Here is a 20,682-nt window from a genome sequence, read left to right on the forward strand (position 1 = left end):
AGGACAGGAGTAAATCACTACAGACAACATTCCACTCAGAGTGGGCAGGGGCCACTGACCCAGAGAACCGGGTGTGCAGGATGACAGGGGTGTGTGTGTGTGTGTGTGTGTGTGTGTGGAGGGCGCACGGGGGGGTGACTATCGGGAGAGGGCAGTGAGTGTGGAGAGGGCACACGGGGCAGGGGTGTGGGGGAAGAGGGCGCACGGCGGGGTGGGGAGAGGGTGCTTGGCGGGGGAGAGGGCACATGGCACCCCCTTGAAGACATGCTGAGGAATTTGAATGTTATTCTGTCCCTCAGAATTTTATCCACCATGATAGTGTACAACAAAAATTTAGATCGAAAATCAAGGTAAAGGAGAAAGACAACTGAACATTTTCTACAGGAGCAGACAGGATGGATGCACGCCTTCTATGAAAGATTGCAGAAAATTACTTAACGATCTAAAACAGTAAGATACTCAGCACTTCTAGGAGACTGTCACCCCCAAAATTAGGTTCTTTCTTCTACTACTCTGTTTCTGTGGACTATCAAGTAGTTTAGAATTCTATTTACACAATTTCCATCCAATTCCGACTCTTTCCACATTTCTGCTAGGCTGAACCACAGGAAGGTGGCCCCAATATCCAGCGTGGGGAGCCCACCAGGGATCTGCTCTAACTTTATTGACCGCCTGCTCCCTTCTTACTCCAAGCTACAGTGAATTTCATTCTTTTTCAGTTGCCGACTCTGCCTCCATATTCCATCTACTCAGGGAGGCGAGACAGGAAAACTGCCCCGCAGGACTACGACACAGGGCAACTTAACAGCTTCACACCAGGCCATCTTCTAGAGCAAAATGCCTTCCTAGACCGAGGATAAAGATAGCAAAACAAAACACAACAAAACCCCACCTCTGTGAAGTGGATTTAATCTTGGGCTGATGATGGCAAGTCAAATACTGCCACAGGTGTCCTGGCCCACACCATCTGCCACTTACCCTGGAGCCAAGCTTCAAGTTGATGTTATAACTGTACTTTTACAAGTAGCTTCACCATTACTTTATAAATTGTTACAGAAGAGAACATATCATATGTGCAAAACCACATCAAAACAGAGAACAGGCCAGTCTCCAAATTCTGGCCACAAACTGCACTCAGAAGCTGGAGCTGGCGGACTGAATGAAAAACGTGCAGACTACGACCTGCCGAATGAGGGGCACAAGCCACCCACACAGGGCCTCAGCAGCCAGGCTCCCTCAGCATCCCAGCTCCCGCTCTGGGAAAGCGAAGCCTACAGGGTCGTTGGATCCAAGGTGCAGTTTCACTGCACTCAAACGAAGGAAGCACAAGATCAGTTACTCACAGACCCCGGAAGGGAGGGGCACAACGGCGGGGGAGGACAGCACCCTACCCAGGCCACGAGAGCAGGGTGGCAAGCACCTACTCCTCCTAAGGTGGCTGGGGTAAGGTCACTAACTTTTCACCAACTTAACTCTGAAGTGGTTATTTTAAAAGGTGCCCTGGGAAAGGCACAGCACAGGCGTGTGGGAACCCTAAGCCCAGGTCCCTGTCCAAGCGTCCAGAACATGCAAGCAGGGCTGTCAAGCTGTAAAAGGCCTGGGCAGCAACTCAGAAAAACAAAGTTGTTTTTCTCACCATAACACACTGGAAGAGTAACCTACACGGATTTGACTATCATTTTCAAGGTATAATCCACTGTTTTCATTAAGCAGTTACAAAATGTCAACTTGCAAACATGAATAACACAGTTAGGTCTAAGTGCTAGTCAGAAAAAGGCAGGACTTAGAAATCTGCATGGATAAAATGCCCTCTTTCTTCTATCTTACTTATAAACGTAAAATCCTCTCTCTAACCAGGCTGTCACCTACTACAAACACCAAAGTCCTTCCTGCAGAGGGCTCACAACCCACGCAGAGATAATCACAAATAAAGTGCACTGGAGTCTGCAAAGTGCCACCTGCAGGAAAGCCTCTGGGAAGACCAGGGGACGCAGGGGTTACCATGGGTCACCTTTAGTCTTCTCCACAAAGGAGACAATGGGAGAGGAGACCCCAGGGCTGGGCAACCTTCTAGTAGCTCTTCTCACAAATTGCAAAAGCTTATACATCCTGAAGGCCCCAAATGATCTCCTGGCAGCAGTAGACGTTCAAATAAACCCAGAAGCTGTAATTAACAAGAGTCTCAGATGGAAAGAGATGTTTTAGCATCAATTCCTTCAGTTTAAACTAGACACTGAGCGAGACTCTGGTTCCTAAGGAATGAAAAAGAGATACTGCCAAATTGGGTATTAAGTCAGTTATATGATGAACTATATTTAAAAGTAGTTTCCATTCTGAACTAATGGTCATAGTAGTTGACAAGTACTCACATATCAGATCTTAAAGATAAACAGATGAAAAAATCCAAGGCCTCTGGTGAGCCATTAAACCCAGATGCCTGTGTAGGCCTTATCCCAACCCACTAACCCAGCGTGGGCCTGGGGCTGGAAATCCAATCCTGACGGACACAGAGTGACACCCATCCATCTGGTTCACTTCAGCCTCCAGCAGAGCTCCACTCAGCCCATTCCAGAACGATAATCATCTGCCCCACTTCACAGCCCTTCACGAAAGACGACACCTGTCTTCTTCAGCACTCATCTCCATCAGTGAAACTGACAGGGAAGTTCAGCCTCAGCTTGTGCTTTATGTCCTTCCAAAATGAAATCTCTAAGTACCTGAGGTTTCTTAGGATGACACATGAAAAGGCAGGACTAACGGTGGCTTTCAGTCAAGGCCACTACCACGTCACTGCTAAGTGAGGCCCCACAAGCCTAGTCTAACATCCTAAGCCTGCAGTTCATCAGATAAAAGCTTTACATGGGCTTTTATGACCAAAACCTTACTGACTCACTGGAAATGTGTTAATTCAACAATTCTCTATTAAGAGCCCACGAGTACAAGAGAATAGAGGCATCTAAAAACATACTTAACAAATCTGATAAGGAATCTTTTCTCTGAAGAAACTTTCAATTTAGTTAACAGACAAGGAAAAAGTAAGTTTAAAAAAAGTGCCTAAGAACCAAAGGAATAAAATTGGTACAAGAGGGGATAAAAATATGGCTCCGTTTTAGTGGAAATCAACTATTTTTAAGTGACTTATGCTGTCATGATAGTATATGTGGTGAGTATGCCAAATTCCCTACTTGTAGGGAAAATACTTGTCCCTTTAATTGTAAAGTGACATTAAAACCTAGCAGTATCAAAAGACACACAAGACAGGGAGTGACACCAGCATCATGGCGGAATGCTCTCTCCCCTTAGCCTCTCTCCCCTAAGATACAACAAAAAGGACATTCATACACCAACAGAGGACATGCACACAACACAAAGACGTCTGAGAGACCCACACAGCCACACGTCTGACGGTGGAGGTGCTGGACCCCAAGACGAAGTGGAAGGAGGAAAGGGATCTCCTCTCCCTCCCCCAAGGGCAGCGACCCTGGGTGCAGGACCACGCGGCTCTGAGAAAAGAGGGGGTGGGGCAGCCCTCCATGGGAACACCCTTGCTCTCCAAGTTCCCCCAGAGCCTGAGGGAAAGCCCCACACAGGCATGGCTAAGCTGTCGCAGGGGTGTCTTTATTGAGCCAGCACCCCAGGAGAGGAGACAGCGAGGGCAGAGCAAGAACACCCCCAGGATCGCACATGCCAAGACAGCCCTGACCCCCAGCCTGGCATCACAGCTCAGCAGTTGGCCAGAGCCGGCACAGACAGAAAAGCAGCCAGCAGCTGGAGCAAAGGAGCTGTGGATTGTCGTGGGCTCAGAATACAGAGCTTCTGACCCCACCCAGTCATGGCAGGTAGAAGCTGCAACCAGATACTATAAGTACACAAAGGCACAAATCCACGCTGTCAAATAGTCTGAAAAAATAATTCTCCAGACCAGAAGGAAAATGACAAGCATGCAGAAATCAATCCTGAAGGCACAGAAATGTATAATCTAAATGACAGAGAAGTGAAAACAGCTATCACAAAAAAACTCAATGAGTTACAAGAAAGTACAGACAGACAGCTCAATGAAATCAGGAACTTCTTCACAAAAGAGATTGAAACTATAAAGAAAAACCAATCAGAAATGTTGGAGATGAAAGACACAATAGGTGAGATGAAGAAGAATCTGGACTCCTTGAACAACAGAGCTGATATTAGGGAGGAATGAATCAGCAGTCTGGAGGACAGAAATAGAAATGCTTCAGATGGAGGAGAGCGAGCTAAGACTAAAAAGAAATGAAGAAATTCTCCAAGAAACATCCAATTCAATTAGGAAATGCAACATAAGGATTACAGGTATTCCAGAGGGAGACGAGGAGGAGAATGGAGCAGAAAGCTCATTCAAAGAAATAAGAGCTGGGGGACTGGCCCGGTGGTGCAGTGGTTAAGTGTGCACGTTCCACTTCTCGGTAGCCCAGGGTTCGCCGCTTCAGATCCCGGGTGTGGACTTGGCACTGCTTGGCAAAAGCCATGCTGTGGTAGGCATCCCACATATAAAGGAGAGGAAGATGGGCATGGATATTAGCTTAGGGCCAGTCTTCCTCAGCAAAAAGAGGACTGGCAGTAGTTAGCTCAGGGTTAATCTTCCTAAAAAAAAGAAATAATAGCTGAGAACATTTGAAACCTGGGGAAGGAGCTAGAGACACAAGTGAAAGAGGCCAACAGATCTCCTAACTATATCAATGTAAAAAGATCTTCTACAAGGCAGGTGGTAGTAAAGCTGGCAAAAGTCAATGACAGAGAAAAAATACTAAGGGCAGCAAGGCAGAAGAAAATGACCTACAAAGGAACCCTTATCAGGCTTTCAGTGGATTTTTCAGCAGAAACCTTATAGGCTGGGAGAGAGTGGAACGTTATATTCAAAATCCTGAAAGACAAAAACTTTCAGCCAAAAATACCCTATCCAGCAAAAATAGCCTTCAGATATGGTGGAAAAATAAACTTTCCCAGGTAAACAAAAGCTAAGGGAATTCATTGCCACAAGATCCCCACCTCACCCCAACACACACACACACAGGAAATGATCAAGAAGGCCCTCAAACCTGAAAAAAAAAGAAGACAAGGTTTAGAAAGCCTTGAGCAAGAGATAAACAGGCAAACAAAATCATAAAATTGCAGCTCTCTATCAGAACAGGTTAGCCAACACTTAATTATAACATGAAAGATAAAGGGAAGGAAAACATCAAAAATAATCTCGTCATTTTAACCATAAACTCACAACACAAGATGGAATAAGTTGTGACAACAACAACTTAGAAAGAGAAGAGGAGAGGGATAGAATCGGCTGAGTCTAAGGAAATAAGAGGCTATCAGAAAATGGACTACTATGAGATTTTTTATACATACCTCATGGAAACCATTAAACAAATAATGAGAAGAGAAACGCAAATAATAAATGAAGAGAAAACTAAGAAAACCATCATAGAAATTACCTAACTGCATTGGCAGTCTGAAATACATGGGACAAGAAACAAGGGAAATGCAGAAAAACCAGAAAATGAGTGATAAAATAGCAGCATTAAACCCTTATTTATCAGTAATCACTCTAAACGTAAATGCATTGAATTCTTCAATGAAAAGACACAGAGTGGCAGGATGGTTTAAAAAAGAAGACCCAACAATATGCTGCCTCCAGGAAACACATCTCAGCTCCAAAGACAAACACAGGCTCAGAGTGAAGGGATGGAAGATGATACTCCCAGCTAATGGCAAATAAAAGAAAGCAAGTGTTGCCATACTTACAAGAGAGAAAGCAGACTTCAAGATAAAACAGGCAACGAGAGACAAAGAGGGGCAGTATATACTGATGAAAAGAACACTCCACCAAGACATAACACGTATAAATGTGTGTGCACCCAACACAGGAGGCACCAAAGCACATAAGGCAACTAGTAAAACCTAAAAGGAGATATTAACAACATAAGAGTAGGGGACCTTACCATCCCACTCACATCAATGGATACATCACCCAGACAGAAAGTCAACAAGGAAACAGTGACATTTAACAAAAAACTAGATCAGATGGACTTTACAGATACATATAGGATACTCTATCCAAAAACAGCAGAATACACATTCTTATCAAGTGCACAGGGAACATTCTCAAGGATAGACCATATGTTGGGAAACAAGGCAAGCCTCAATATATTTAAGAAGACTGAAATGATATCAAGCATCTTTTCCAACCATAATGCTATGAAACTAGAAATCAACTACAAGAAAAAAGCTGTGAAAAGGACAAAGATGTGGAGACTAAATAACATGCTACTGAACAAGCAATGGATCACTTTAGAAATTAAAGGAGAAATCAAAAAATATGTGGAGACAAATGAAAATGAAAATACACCAACTATTAGAGAATGCAGCAAAAGCAGTCCTAAGAGGGAAATTCATAGAAATACAGGCCCACCTTAAGAAACAAGAAAAATCTCAAGCAACCCTAAACTACACCTAACAGATCTTGAAAAATAAGAACAAAGGTCAAAGTCAGTAAGAGGAAAATGATAAAAATAAGGGCAGAAGTGAACTAAATTGAAACAAAAAAGACAGTAGAAAGGATCAATGAATGAAAGAGCTGGTTGTTTGAGAAGATCAACAAAACTGACAAACCCTTAACCAGATTTACTGAGAAAAAGAGCAGGCTCAAATAAATAAAATTAGAAATTAAAAAGGAGAAATTACAATGGATAGCACAGAAATACAAAGAATTATAAGAGAGTGCTATGGAAAACTATATGCCAACAAATTGGATAATCTAGAAGAAATGGATAAATTCTTAAACTCTTACAACCTCCCAAAACTGAAGCACTAAGAAATACAGAATCTGAACAGAGCAATCACAAGTAAAGAGATTGAAACAGTAATCAAAAACCTCCCAAAAATAAAATTCCAGGACCAGATGGCTTCTGTGGAAAATTCTCCCAAACATTCAGAAAAGACTTAATACCCATCCTTCTCAAACTATCCCAAAAAACTGAAGAACAACGAACACTTCCTAACACATTCTACAAAGCCAACATCGTCCTGATCCCAAAGCTGGACAAGGACACCACAGAGAAGGAAAATTACAGGCCAATACTGCTGATGACCATAGACGCAAAAACCCTCAACAAAATATTGGCAAACCAAATACAGCAACACATGAAAAGGATCACACACCATGATCTGGTAGGATTTATATCAGGGACACAGGGATGGTTCAACATCCACAAATCAATCAACGTGATACACCACATCAACAAAATGAGGAATAAAAACCACATGATCATCTCAATAGATGCAGAGAATGCATTTGACAAGATCTAACATCCATTTGCAATAAAAACTCTCAATAAAATGGGTATAGAAGGAAAGCACCTCAACATAATAAAGCCCATACATGACAAACCCACAGCTAATATCATACTCAACAGGGAAAAACTGAACGCCATCCCTCTGAGAACAGGAACAAAACAAGGATGCCCACTCTCACCACTCTTACGCAACACAGTGCTGGAGGTTCTGGCCACAGGAATTAGGCAAGAAAAAGAAATAAGGGGAATCCAAATAGGCAATGAAGAAGTGAAACTCTCACTGTTTGCAGACGACATGATCTTATATACAGAAAACCCTAAGGAATCCATTGGAAAACTATCAAAAATAATCAACAACTACAGCAAAGTGGCAGGGTACAAAATCAACTTACAAAAACCAGTTGTATTTCTATACTCTAATAACAAACTAGCAGAAAGAGAAGTCAAGAATCAATCTCATTTACAATTGCAAAAAGAATAAAATATCTAGAAATAAATTTCACTAAGGAGGTGAAGACCCATACAACGAAAACTATAAGACATTACTGAAAGAAATTGAAGATGACATAAAGAAATGGGAAAATATTCTGTGCACGTGGATTGGAATAATAAACATAGTAAAAATGTCCATATTACTTAAAGCAATCTACAGATTTAGTGCAATCCCAATGAGAATCCCACTGACATTCTTCATGGAAATAGAACAAAGAATCCTAAGAATCATATGGGATAACAAAAAACTCCAAATAGCTAAAGCAATCCTGAAAAAAAGAACAAAGCTGGAGACATCACAATCCCTGACTTCAAAATATACCAGAAAGTTGGGCCTGGCACTGTGGCCAGGTGGTTAAAGTTCTGCACGCTCCACTTCAGCAACCGGGTTCATGGCCTCAGATCCCGGGCGTGGACTTACTCCACTCATCAGCCACGCTGTGGAGGTGTCTCACATACAAAGGAAAAAACAGAGGAGGACTGGCACAGATGTTAGCTCAGGGCTAATCTTCCTCAAGCAAAAAAAGCGGAGGATTGGCAATGGATGTTAGCTTAGGATGACTCTTCCTCAGGGAAAAGAATTAAAATTAAAAAGAAGTATACTACAAAGCTATGCTAATCAAAATGGCATGGTCCTGGCACAAAAACAGGCACAGAGAGCAATGGAATAGAATTGAAAACCCAGAAATAAAACCACACATCTATGGACAGCTGATTTTCGACAAAGGAGCTAAGAACATACAATGGAGAAAGGAAAGTGTCTTCAATAAGCGGTGTTGGGAAAACTGGACAGCCACATGCAAAAGAATGCAAGTAGACCATTATCTTAGGCCATACACAAAAATTAACTCAAAATGGATCAAAGACTTGAAGGTAAGTCTTGAAATCATAAAACTCCTAGAAGATATAGGCAGTACGCTCTTTGGCATTGGTCTTAGAAGGATCTTTTCAAATACCACGTCTCCTCAGGCAAAGGAAACAAAAGAAAAAATAAACAAGTGGGAGTTCATCAGACTAAAGAGCTTCTGCACGGCAAAGGAAACCAGGAACCAAACGAAAAGACAATTGACCAACTGGGAGAAAATATTTGCAAATCATATACCTGATAGAGGGTTAATCTCCACAATATATAAAGAATTCACACAACTCAACAACAAAACAAACAGCTTGATCAAAAAATGGGGACGGGATACGAACATTTTCCCAAAGGAGATATACAGATAGCCAATAGACACATGAAAAGATGCTCAACATCACTGATCATCAGGGAAATGCAAATCAAAACTACACTAAGATGCCATCTTACACCTGGTAGAATGGCTAAAATTACCAAAACAAAAAACAACAAATGTTGGAGAGGATGTGGAGAAAAGGGAACCCTTGTACACTGCTGGTGGGAATGCAAACTGGTGTGGCCACTATGGAAAACAGTATGGAGATTTCTCAAAAAACTAAAAATGTAACTACCATACGACCCAGCTATCTCACTACTGGGTATTTGTCCAAAGAACTTGAAACCAACAATTCAAAGGGACCCATGCACCCCTATGTTCATTGCAGCATTATTCACAATAGCCAAGAAGTGAAGCAACCCAAGTGCCCATGGACTCATGACTGGATAAAGAAGAGGTGGTATATATATACAGTGGAATACTACTCAGCCATAAAAAAGACAAAATTGTCCCATTTGCAACAAGGATGGACCTTGAGGGAACTATGTTAAGTGAAATAAGCCAGAGAAAGACAAACACCGTATTATTCCACTCATATGTGGAAGACAAACACATGGACAAACAGAACTGTTTAGTGGTTACCAGGGGGAGGGGGTCAGGGGGTGGGCATAAGGTGTAAAGGGGCACATATGTATGGTGACAAATAATAATGCGTAGCTGAAATTGACAATGTTATAAACTATTACGACCTCAATAAAAACAAATACCCAACAAGACACGAAGAATAGACAAAAAGTGGGCTAACAAAATGCTGGCTGGTTAGGCTCTCCAAGGATCAGACTCCAGTCACGTTCACCGCGAGTTGAGTAACTGTGGAATATGCTAATCGCTGAGCTGTAAAAACAATTCAGATCATGTCATCAATTAGCATATTCTGTTGCACAGCATAGCCCCTCACCTATGGAGTGTCTGCCCCACTAGGGATACGAGGCCTCAACTCCTCCCCCTTGCACTGCATCCTCAGCAGCTGCCTGCCAGTGGCTGGCCCGAGAGCTCCTCTAATCACTGGTCCTAGGATCCAGGCCACAGGAGGACCACATCCCATAAGACAGTGTGTTGAGCAAGAAGTCAGGGGCTGTGTGAGAGGTGGGGCAGGAGCAGCTGTCAAGGCAAGAGGCACACGCCTTAGCAAAGGAGCCTCAAAAGAGGGCCTGGGGTCGCTTTGCTGTCTTGCTTCCTTTCTGTGTCTCAGTGCCAGAAGCCCACAGTGATAAGGGTTACTGCAGAGGGTGTGTAAGGAGATGAGCTCCACAAGCCCCAGAGGGGGAATTCTTCCATTCCAGTGACGAGCCTGCAGGTGGCCCGAACTTCACCCAGCCCTCCTGGCCTATGAGAAGAAGACACTTGAACTTCTCCAAGATGTAACTTCAGAATGCCTCTTAACCCTCCTGTTCCCAGGAGAACTTACTAAGAGTGTGGCAGTGTCTTGGAAAGCACAGACTGACGGGCCACCCACAAGCTCCGAGTAACCACCGAGCCCCAAGCTGAAAGGCCAAACCCCAAGTGACCCTAAGTGGGACACGAGCCTGCCTCGGAGAAGGGGCCAGTGGCTGGGTCTCAGGTGTGAGGACAGCCTTGCATTTGTACCTTTTTCACTTGGAATCACGTGAATATGTCCTCCATTAGAAAAGTAATTAGGGCTGGCTTGGTGGCACAGTGGTTAAGTGTGCACATTCCGCTTCGGCGGCCCGCGGCTCCCCGGTTTGGATCCCAGGTGCGGACATGGCACTGCTTGGCATGCCACGCTGTGGGAGGCATCCCACATATAAAGTAGAGGAAGATGGGCATGGATGTTAACTCAGGGCCAGTCTTCCTCAGCAAAAAGAGAAGGACTGGCAGTAGTTAGCTCAGGGCTAATCTTCCTCACAAAACAAAACAAAATCAGCCTCTTTACATTGCCATATCTGTCCCTCAACTAGAAAAGGCAGCCCTGTCACAGGGCCCCAACGCCCTCACGACGCAGGCAGCGCAGCACCTCACTTCAAAGCACCACGCCCTGCTGGGACTCCCAGCCATCTCGTCCACGTTCAGAAGCCTCTGAAGCAGAAGAAAACAAGTCATGAAGGTGAGGAGCCATATTCTACGGCCAAATTCAGGCCCAGCTGGCAGTGAGGTCACTCCAGGGAGCCAGCAACCAGAGACACTATCATTTTCTAAGGCCCTCTGACGGGTTTTGCTTTTTCCTTCTGCTCTTGAGACCTGAGCAAGACGACAGATGCAACCCAGGTGTGTTGTGCCAGGTATGGAAACCCAGCTATTCAGAGATGTGTGATTGTGAAGAAATAGGTAATTACTTGAAGTGTTTACCTCGTTACTCTAAGCCTCGCTCACTTACCTACTCTGACTGAAGTCACCCTGCACCTGCCTGAGGAGGGGGATGTGAGACTCACACACGCCTGGACCGGCTGCCCTCAAACACACACTGCTCACGCCAGCCCAAGGGGGCAGTCCTCACCTTCTGCGAGCCCTTCCAGGTGAAGGTGCACGCCCACCCGGCCCGCCAGGCGCGGTCTGAAAGAGGCTCCGTGGTGGAAAAGTCAAGCTCACTCTGACCTCCACCGTTAGCCCTGCACCTTGCCGCTGGCTGTATTTCTCCCAGTTACACGGGGTCTCTCTCAGTTCTAGCTCTGTCACTAACAGTCTTCCCAGTAGGTCAGGGGTGAGGAAATTTTCTCCATAAAGGGTCAGCCAGTAAACAGCCCAGAGGTGTCTGCCGGCTCTGCTGGGAGCACGCACATCTCTGAGAAGGACTGTGACAAGCCTCCCAGGGGGCTGACAGGTCCATCGTGCCACCGAGCACTGGCAACACAGCACAAATTAGCCACTCTCCCCTAGCCACTCTGAGCGTTCCAGCCAGACTGCTGGGGAACACTGCAAACCAAAGGCCCAGCAGCCTAGAAGGAGGCGTTGTCTCTCACACTCTGTCCATGGGGACAACTCGCGCAAGGTCTCCCTCCAGGAGAGTGACAGGCATCTGGGAGCTGACGGGCAGGATTTGGGAAGAGAATTTCCTCAAGTCAGAGTAAAATGACACTATTCACTACTTACTCTGGGCCAGGCACTGAGATAAGCACTTTGCATAAATCTCCCTTTTAATCCTAACAAGCTTCTGAGCCAGGTTATGATCCTTATTTTCCAAGTGAAGGAACCAGAGGCTGACTGCCTAACCAGAGACCAGGGACCCTGGAGGGGCTTGGTGCCCCTGCCTGTGGGACCCAGAGCCCACGGCTGGAGCTCAGGTAGCAGGTGCACCTCAAGGGATCATGACCTCTCTGAAAGGCACTCCTTGTCCTTCCACCACCTGCCCCCACGCCTGCCTGAGCTGGAATGAGGTCAGACTAGTCTCTGTGTATAGACAACTGGACGGAACTGGAAGAGGCCCTGTGACCCTGACCCCGTTAGCTCTCTAACAAGGGAAGACACAGAGAGGATTTCAATTGCTTTGCCCTTTCACCCTTTTTAACCAATGCTTGTCCACCCTCATCTAAAGAGGTCACCTTCTCTAAAGAGAAAAAAGGTTTGGTGGACAGCACTGCAAAGATGAGAGCCGCCGGCTCAGGCGTGGGCGGCACAGAGGCTCACTCACACACATGGCCCTCAGGCACCTGGACACAAGGCGGCTTCGGCATCCGTGAGTTAGACAAACGGCACCAGGGCTGAGGGCAGGCAGTGTCTTACCTTCCTTACTGAAGCTGTTGCTGGAGAGGTACGCCTGGATGGTGGCATCATGTAGCGTGACAGTCACATTACTCATGTGGATCTGATCGCTGCTTACACACCTGTATGTTTTATTTATGTCTGCCTTGATGTCAGTTACGGATTCCACAGTCTTGACTTCTGTATGAAAAAAAAATCCAGTTCTCACTACTTGAAGTGCTTGGTGAAAAGTAATTTTAGATACTCCCCAACCCAATTTTCTTCCCTTCATAATTGGTGAGTTTTGGTTCGTACCCTTGGAGCTTGCGTTGGGGAAAATCTGTGCATCTGACAAGTTGTAAACAAAACGCATCAGCTGGACCCTGTAACGTGTGGCATTTCTTGCAAAGGTGAGGGTCAGTGTATGTCCTCTTCCAAAAGCAACCACGAGACTGGGGCCAGAAGCATTGTCTTTGCCACAAGAGCTGCTGTTTAATACCACTGCATCAGAGGGCAGGTCGAAGGTCACATTCTAGAACACACACAGCGATGAGAGACCCCAATTAGAACGCAGGCTATTAAGGGAATCAGAAATACCAAAGAAAGATCTGAGTCTGACACAAACTGAGACCTCAGGCCCAGATCAGATATCACCGTTAAGGTATTCATTTTTAATAAAAGTAAAAAGCACAAAAAAGGTCAACATGACATGTCAGTAATAGACCAAAAAGTAAGTAATTCAAGTGTAAGATAAAGTTGACTTAATTATTCATAGAATTAAATATTCTTTATTAATATAACTTTAATTTACAATAGAATTAAAACTAAAGCTATCTTAGCAAACCGAAATAATTATAATGGGCTTCAGAATGAGCTGTGTATTTATATTCGAAAAAAAGTTATTACTACTTGTTAGCTATAGAAATGTGTGTTAGAAGAATACGTCTTTTTAAACAAAGAGAAGAGGGTGTTTACTGCAGAACTGTTTGAACTTACTATTACAAGCCAAACAAACAACTAGAAAACAACCTAACGTCCATCAAAATGAACTAAATGGTTAACTAAATGGCTAAATGTACTGTGGTTAAGCTGTCCTAAAAAATGACAGAACTACATGAGGTGACAAGGACATGTTTTGTGCAACAGTAAGGCACATAACAACATGTGGATGATCACATTAGTGTAACACAATTAATATGTAACGAAATATTTTAAAAACCCAAACAAAAAAAAAGTGAAGTAGAAATTAAAATAAAAGGTGCCTGGACAACTCTTTATAATTTGAGATATTTCTATGGACACAGACCTTCCTGGTTTTCTTCTGTTTTGACAGCGACCACATGTGTACAGAGCCTGTATGAACTAATGAGGCCCGAGCAGCTGGCACAAAGTCCAAGTGCTCTCGAGAAGTGTACATCCCCAGCAACGCAAGCCCACCACTGCCTCTGAGCGGCAGGAAAGATACAGTGCTGTGACATGGAGGTGGGCAAGGAAGGGTGACGTTTCAACAAAGAACTGACAGTGTGGTTTAAGGATACATTTAAAAGAGTGAATGTTAAGTAGAATGAGTAAGTGAAATGTCCATTAACAGGTAACTGACAGAGGAAGACATACAAAAAGACGCTGCTCATTTGTTAGAACTCAGGTAAACGCAAAAAGCCTGTTTTAACAAAAGAACAAAGGGACATTTTAATCAAACTGGTATAATGCTGACAGCACTGCACGTCAAACAACTGTTTATACGCAATTCTCAGAACATAACAGTTTAAGGCAAATTCAACAAATCAAAAATGCCATCTTCACAGAGCTATACATTGGGCATGAAAAAGAACATAAGAAAACAACTACCAATAAGGGGATGATGTAACAAATCAGGCTGGTTAACATAATGAAGTGTTACATTGTGATTATAAAAGATAATCATGAAGAAAACAGGAAAAATCAGTGACAGCACAGAACAAAATGGACTGTAGGTTACGACTGCAGCTTCAGTAGATAAAACAGCATAGGCTTCTACAGGCAGTCATAATCTGTAAAATAAAGGCAGTACATAATATATAGGCATAGGCTACTGATGAGCCCAGAAGGAAATATGCATACGTGAAAACAACTGTGTTAAGGTGGTATCCTTTTTCAAGGATGAAATTAATCTTAACACACACACACAAGCACAAGCAACGCACGCGGCACGCGGCTGTTTCCTACCTTAAAACCACTGTTGGTATCATAGTTGGTCAAGAAGGCAGCGGAGAAGTTGGCCATTATACAAGCTGTCCCGTTGCCATCTTTCACCACAAACACTGCTGATGCACCGTGCATGAGGCCTGCTAACTCCAGGAAAGACAGAAATGACCAAAAGCCTTTTTGAAAACACAGCTGGATATTTCTGCTGTCTACAGCTGTAGCAATAATGGATTTTATTAGGAGACTGCACTGTGCTTCTTAAACCACTAAAGAACTACACACACGGAATACCCAGGCTGGGTTCAGCTGGGCCTTCTGGCCTCCTGGACACATTCTGAAAATGTTAACTCTAAACCCATCCAATCAGTTTGCCAATCTGGTCAACAGCTCTTTAATGCTTTACTTCAGAATACTTAGCAGAAGTGGCATGTCAATTCCTGGGTCACCCCTTGGCATAGGCTGCTCCACACTCATTCCTCAGAGGATCTCTGGGATATGTGGTGGTGTTCTGGAGGCACAACTCAACCTAAATACTGGCCTTCTACAGAGATCCCTGGGAAGGCTGGCAGTCTCTTTCACTGTGATCCTCAACTGCTATTTAAACTTGGATCTGTTTGTGCCTCTCACGGACTGCTGGTATGGCAAGAAAAGCCACGGACTCAAAGGTCTGAGCTCTCTGCCCAATTTCAGAAAGGTTCTCAAAAAACAGTGTTTCAGTTGAACCTGGAGTTAGCTGTGTGAGTTTAGAACATCACTCAACATGTCTTGGTAGGTCTGCTGTACCCAAGAGGGAAGAGACAGACGAAGCTCCCAAGTATCCTTGCAGCTCGAGAGCCATCATCGCCACGCTTCCTCCTTGAGTGAGTTCTCAGGGCCAGGCCGTCTCTGGCTTCTTCACCTCCCACAGCCCAGACCAAGCAGTTTAGTGGCAAATGTAATCTGATCACTTTGGTAGACAACTGAGTAGTTTTATGAGCCACACATTTTAGCGCATTGTTTTTTACAGATGGGCAAAAATAGGTGCATTTGCTAGTCTAAAGCCCCACAGGTGTCAGGCACCACTGTCTGCTGGAATGCTTAGAGCTGACGTGCCCTCCTGTCTGCGCTGCCACAGGCTCGCCCTTCCACCAGGCGTTTACACACCCGGCTCTGATGGCTCCAAGGGTAAATGTGACAGGCACACTTGGAAGGCAGCATCCTCAGAGGACGCTCTAACTTTTCACTCTGAAATCCCGTCCCTGAGCCGGCCCCAGTGGCCTAGCAGTTAAGTTCAGTGCGCTGGGCTCGGTTCCCGGGCGTGGACCTATACCACTCCGTTAGTGGCCATGCTGTGGTGGCATCCACATACTAAAAATAGAGGAAGACTGGCATGGACGTTAGCTCAGGGCAAATCTTTCCCAGCAAAAAGAAAAGGAGATAAAATCCCTGTCCTGACAAAGCAAATGACTGCAACGAACCCACTTCAGTTTACCCCTGGGACTTCCACAAAACAAACTCTTTAGAGCCAACTACTATTCAAACCTACAGCACAGACCTAGAGCAGAAACCTCATCATCTCCCCTTAAGCCTCTGGTAAATGAGATACCAAAACGTATCGTAAAGAAAAGTTGCTACATAATGAAAACATAAACCATAGCAAACAAGGAAATCCGTGCCATGCCACTTTTTGTGTTTTGCTTGGCAAATTTCTAACATCTCCTCCCCTCAGATACTTTGGCAAAACTACACTAAAAGCACTTCTAATGAATGAATATTCCATTTTAAAAACATAGAGAAAATTCCATAACTTGTTTTTGACAAAGTAAAAGTTTCTAAAAACACACAAGCTGGTTCTCAGGCCTTCTGAGAGGGATCGGGTAAGAGCACAAGAGCAATGGAGTGAGGTCAGCAAGGCAAAGAAGCAGGTTCAGGAGGCAGAAATAGAAGTGCGTGTTAAAGCACAGGGGCTAAAGCCAGAGGAACAGTGGACACTGACCCAGCTCATCACGCACGTGGGCCGCTGCCTGCCCTGGGCGCAGGCTCCCTCAGGTCTGAGCCACCCTCCCCTGGCCCTGGCCCAGCTGCTGGAGGGTCCCATGCAATCACGTGTGCCGTGGCACAGCAGGCCGCTCCCTCCCGTGGGAGCACGCACAGGCCAGTTCTTACTGAGCTGCCCTTCCAAAAAGTTCCCTAAATCATTAAAAACTTTCTACTGACTCACGGCACTTCATGAGAAACAGTGCGGATTAAACAACTTCTCATACAACTTTTTCATTTAGTAAATATGCTGAGATTTCAAAGGAAAACAAAGAAGTATTACTAAGATTTAAAATAAGCTCCAGGAGCACTAGATGCCGACATTTATTCTGGAGAGGCGCAGAAACCTTCAATTATTAAAATAAGGCACTTACCCAGAAGCCACTTTCGGTCAAGAGGAAAACGTCTACAAGACCATTAGAATACAAAATTCTAAGAGAAACGTATGTATGCTAATGGCCAGAAATTTTTCGGCTTTTGTTTTTTTTAATTCTGTAACAGTAGCAGTTGATTAAAAAAAAAACCCTTCTCAAATCAGGTAAAATGTGCGCAATACTTTGAGGCGTGTCCCTCTCAAGCCAGCTCCCTGGCCTGCTGACAACTGCTGATCGCCAGCAGTCCTTCACTCAGCTGTGAACTCCATCACTGCTCCAGGGGTCAGAAACAGGAGTAACTTCGGGTTATTCCTTCAAAACACCCTCCTTGTAGAAAACAAGTACAGCGCTGGGAAGCACGCCTGCTTCTGAGTAAGATCTGCTGTGCAACAGGGTCCCCCACCACTTACTGGCTGTGTGACCTGGGGCCAGCAGCAGCCGCCACGCCCTGGGTCTAGGCACCCGTGAAGTGGAAGAGAGGGTGCTGACACCTCAGGGTCATTAGAGCGCCAGAGGAGCCAATGCATGCAGAGCATTCAGTACAGGGCATTAGCACGGGCTCTAATATCAGCTGTTACCATCTAAACATCCAGTGGTACACAGACCTCATCTATCAAGTTCACTGAATCCTCAGTACCTGACAAAGTCAAGCAAGCACTGCACTTAACAAGCTCTTGCAACACACTTGCTCTGTGCCAGGTGCCACTCCAAACACTCTGCAGGTGACTAAGTCATCATGACAACCTTCATAGGTAGACACTATTACAATTCCCTTTTACAGATGTGGAGACTAAGGCACAGAGAAGTTAACTTGCTCAAGGTCACACAGCTAGTGAGGGTGCACAGCCAGATCTACAACCGGGTCTGCCGACCCAAAACATGTGCCCGTCTGTGCTGCCGTGGGCTGCCCGCAGAGTGAGTGCCACATCTGAACCACCCGTTCTCTCCAGCATTTGGGGAGCGAGTGAACACACTTCAAATTATGAAACACTTGCCTTTGAAATCAAAGAGATTGCCATCTAAAGAAATGAGTCAATAAATTTCTTCATTAAAATTTTTATAAAAAATTATTTCTAGTTTGTCTTGGCTTCTTTTAAATCCAGTATTTTTCTTCTTCTTTTTAACCAGAGATACATAATCATCTATCAAGATTTAAAGGAAGACAAAGAAGACCAAGGTTCCATCGCAGACACTGAATCACCACCTCTAAGGGCAGGGCACCAGTATGCACATTTCTAAAAAGCCGACGTATGCACGTTTCATTCGGGATCACAGCTGTAAAACTGGACGTCTCAACTATGTCCTGGGCACTTCCTACGTGAGGCACGAGGAGGCTGTAAGATGAGGAAGGGAGACTCGTGCGCAAATAATCAAAACACGGCTGCACTGATACTCTAGTAAAGCACACACTATGCACACATGTAGTCAAGTCCTGTGGACCCAGAGAGAAGGGAGGACTAACACTGCCTGGGATGGGTCTAATAACATAAATTAAAAATTATGGACCTAAACACATTTTGACCTCAAAGGTAGGGAAGAATTTGGCCACCAACCTGAGTAACTGACAAACTCCTACAATCAAGGGTAACATTAATTAGTATAAACTTTTCAAACTTCCTAAGTGACAGCTCTTTATTTGGAAAGGGGAAGGAGGTCATCCAGCTGACATCAACGGTTTAAAGAGTCTCATTACACAATTACATTTAATCTCACATATCAAAAAGTTTCAGTTCATGCTTGTCTAGTCTTTCTACCAAGTACTCCAACACAAAAGAAGCTTTACGTAATTTCTAATTATTAATGCAGGAGGAATTAGTAATTTAGAAGTTTGAAATATTTTTAGAAAAGATGCTTTTTAGTGAAATTCTGCAATAAAATAAACATTATTTTAAAGAAATCTAAATCGTTGTTAACAGATCTTTCCCAAAAGTTGGATTTTAATTGAATATGAAATTTAAACGATATGACAGAATAGGCATTAAAAAGCTAATTATAAGCACAACACACCAAGGTATCAGAACGTAAGGAAATTATGGATTTTTCTCTTCATTTTTAAGCAGAATTTTTAAGACATGACACAAAATATTAAAGTTTTAATGTGTCTGAGTTTTATTTAAAAAAGTCAGTGCAGCTGCTCTGACGGGACAAAACTTGTTCCAGCAACTCGTCCTGCAGCTGATCACACCTGCCAGAGAAGGGCACAGCTCACTGCTCCAATGAGGTCGTCCCTCGTGGCTATTCATGCAGCTCAGAAATCCCTTTCACACAACACACCCAATTAAATGTGAAACCAAGATCCATTCAGTGGCAATACCATAATTTGAGAGTAGGATGAGACCTAGAGATGTTTAAAGAATTCACGGGCAGGTGTGCTCAGAGTATGCGTGTCTACTTAACTCACGACCTCCCGCCAGTCGTCTTCTGTATATTTCGGACCCTGACACTTACATAAACCATCCCATGTTCCTGGGGGAGAGATGAGGGTGGCATGGAGAGGGGTTCACCAAAGGCCTCTAAAGACAAAGTCAAACCACGTGGTGAGGTCCGTTGACGGGACAGCACACACTCCTCTTTCTTGTTACGACAGATAAATGAGAGCAGAATTCCTCAATAAGACGCTGAGCGCTGCTATGACTTGGGCAGACTGAAGGAGAGCCAGACTCTCCCCAACGCGTGGATGGAGCCCCTCGTTCCGACCCACAGGAACCGGCACACAGAACAGGGCCGCGCTGTGCCACGACTCACTGGAAACGAACACGGCCGCTGTCGCTCGAGGCCAGTCCCACCGCGCGTCCTGGCCACTGTGGGTTCTCCTAAACTCAAGACAACTGCCAGGCACTCGCCTAAGTGCAGAGTCCCAGTAACACCAGCACCGCACGCCACGCTCAAAGGGGGGCCGCCCAGCACTCCTCCGGGCACGGTCCGTGCGGCAGAGCTGCGGGGGCTCACCCGCCGGGGTGGGGGTCGCAGGGACCCCGCAGGCCTTGCCGTCCCGGGCTGCACAGTGCCCCATGGACCTCCGCGGCCAGCCCTGCCCTAAGCCAAGGACCACCACAGCCGTCCAGCAGCCAGCAAGCCACGCGAGCAGACTCCAACCTGACGCCCGAGACCCGACCCCTCGGCCACCCGGACCCGGCTCCCCAGGCAGCGGCCAGCGGGCTCCGAGCAGGGCGCCACGCGTGGACTTCGGCCGGGGCGGGCACGACTCGCGGGCCACGCCGGCCTGCGGCTCCCACTGCCCCCCGACCCCGCCGCCGCCCCCGGCCGTGTGACCCCCGACACCGCTGCCCCCCGGGGCCTTGTGCCACCCCTCGACCCCGCCGCTGCCCCCTAGGCCGTGTGTCGCCCCCCGACACCGCTGCACCCCGGGACCATGTGTCCCCCCGACACCGCTGCCCCCCGGGGCCTTGTGTCCCCCTGACCCCG

General features: G+C 45.4%; 1 protein-coding gene across 2 annotated transcripts in view; it reads right to left on the reverse strand.

Moving 5' to 3' along the window:
* Positions 1 to 20,682, reverse strand: part of LAMP1 (lysosomal associated membrane protein 1) — a 29,853-nt gene that overhangs the window by 3,898 nt on the left and 5,273 nt on the right. Inside the window, exons 2-4 of one of the 2 annotated variants that reach the window (XM_046664364.1) lie at positions 14,888 to 15,006; positions 12,998 to 13,214; positions 12,725 to 12,883 (exon numbers count right to left, since the gene is read on the reverse strand). In XM_046664364.1, the coding sequence (XP_046520320.1) occupies positions 12,725 to 12,883; positions 12,998 to 13,214; positions 14,888 to 15,006 (495 nt within the window). Of the gene's footprint in view, positions 1 to 12,724; positions 12,884 to 12,997; positions 13,215 to 14,887; positions 15,010 to 20,682 lie in introns of both variants that reach the window. The other variant, XM_046664363.1, reaches the window with a different exon arrangement.

This window comes from Equus quagga, chromosome 6 (genome assembly GCF_021613505.1).
Source record: "Equus quagga isolate Etosha38 chromosome 6, UCLA_HA_Equagga_1.0, whole genome shotgun sequence".
Lineage (NCBI taxonomy): Eukaryota > Metazoa > Chordata > Mammalia > Perissodactyla > Equidae > Equus > Equus quagga.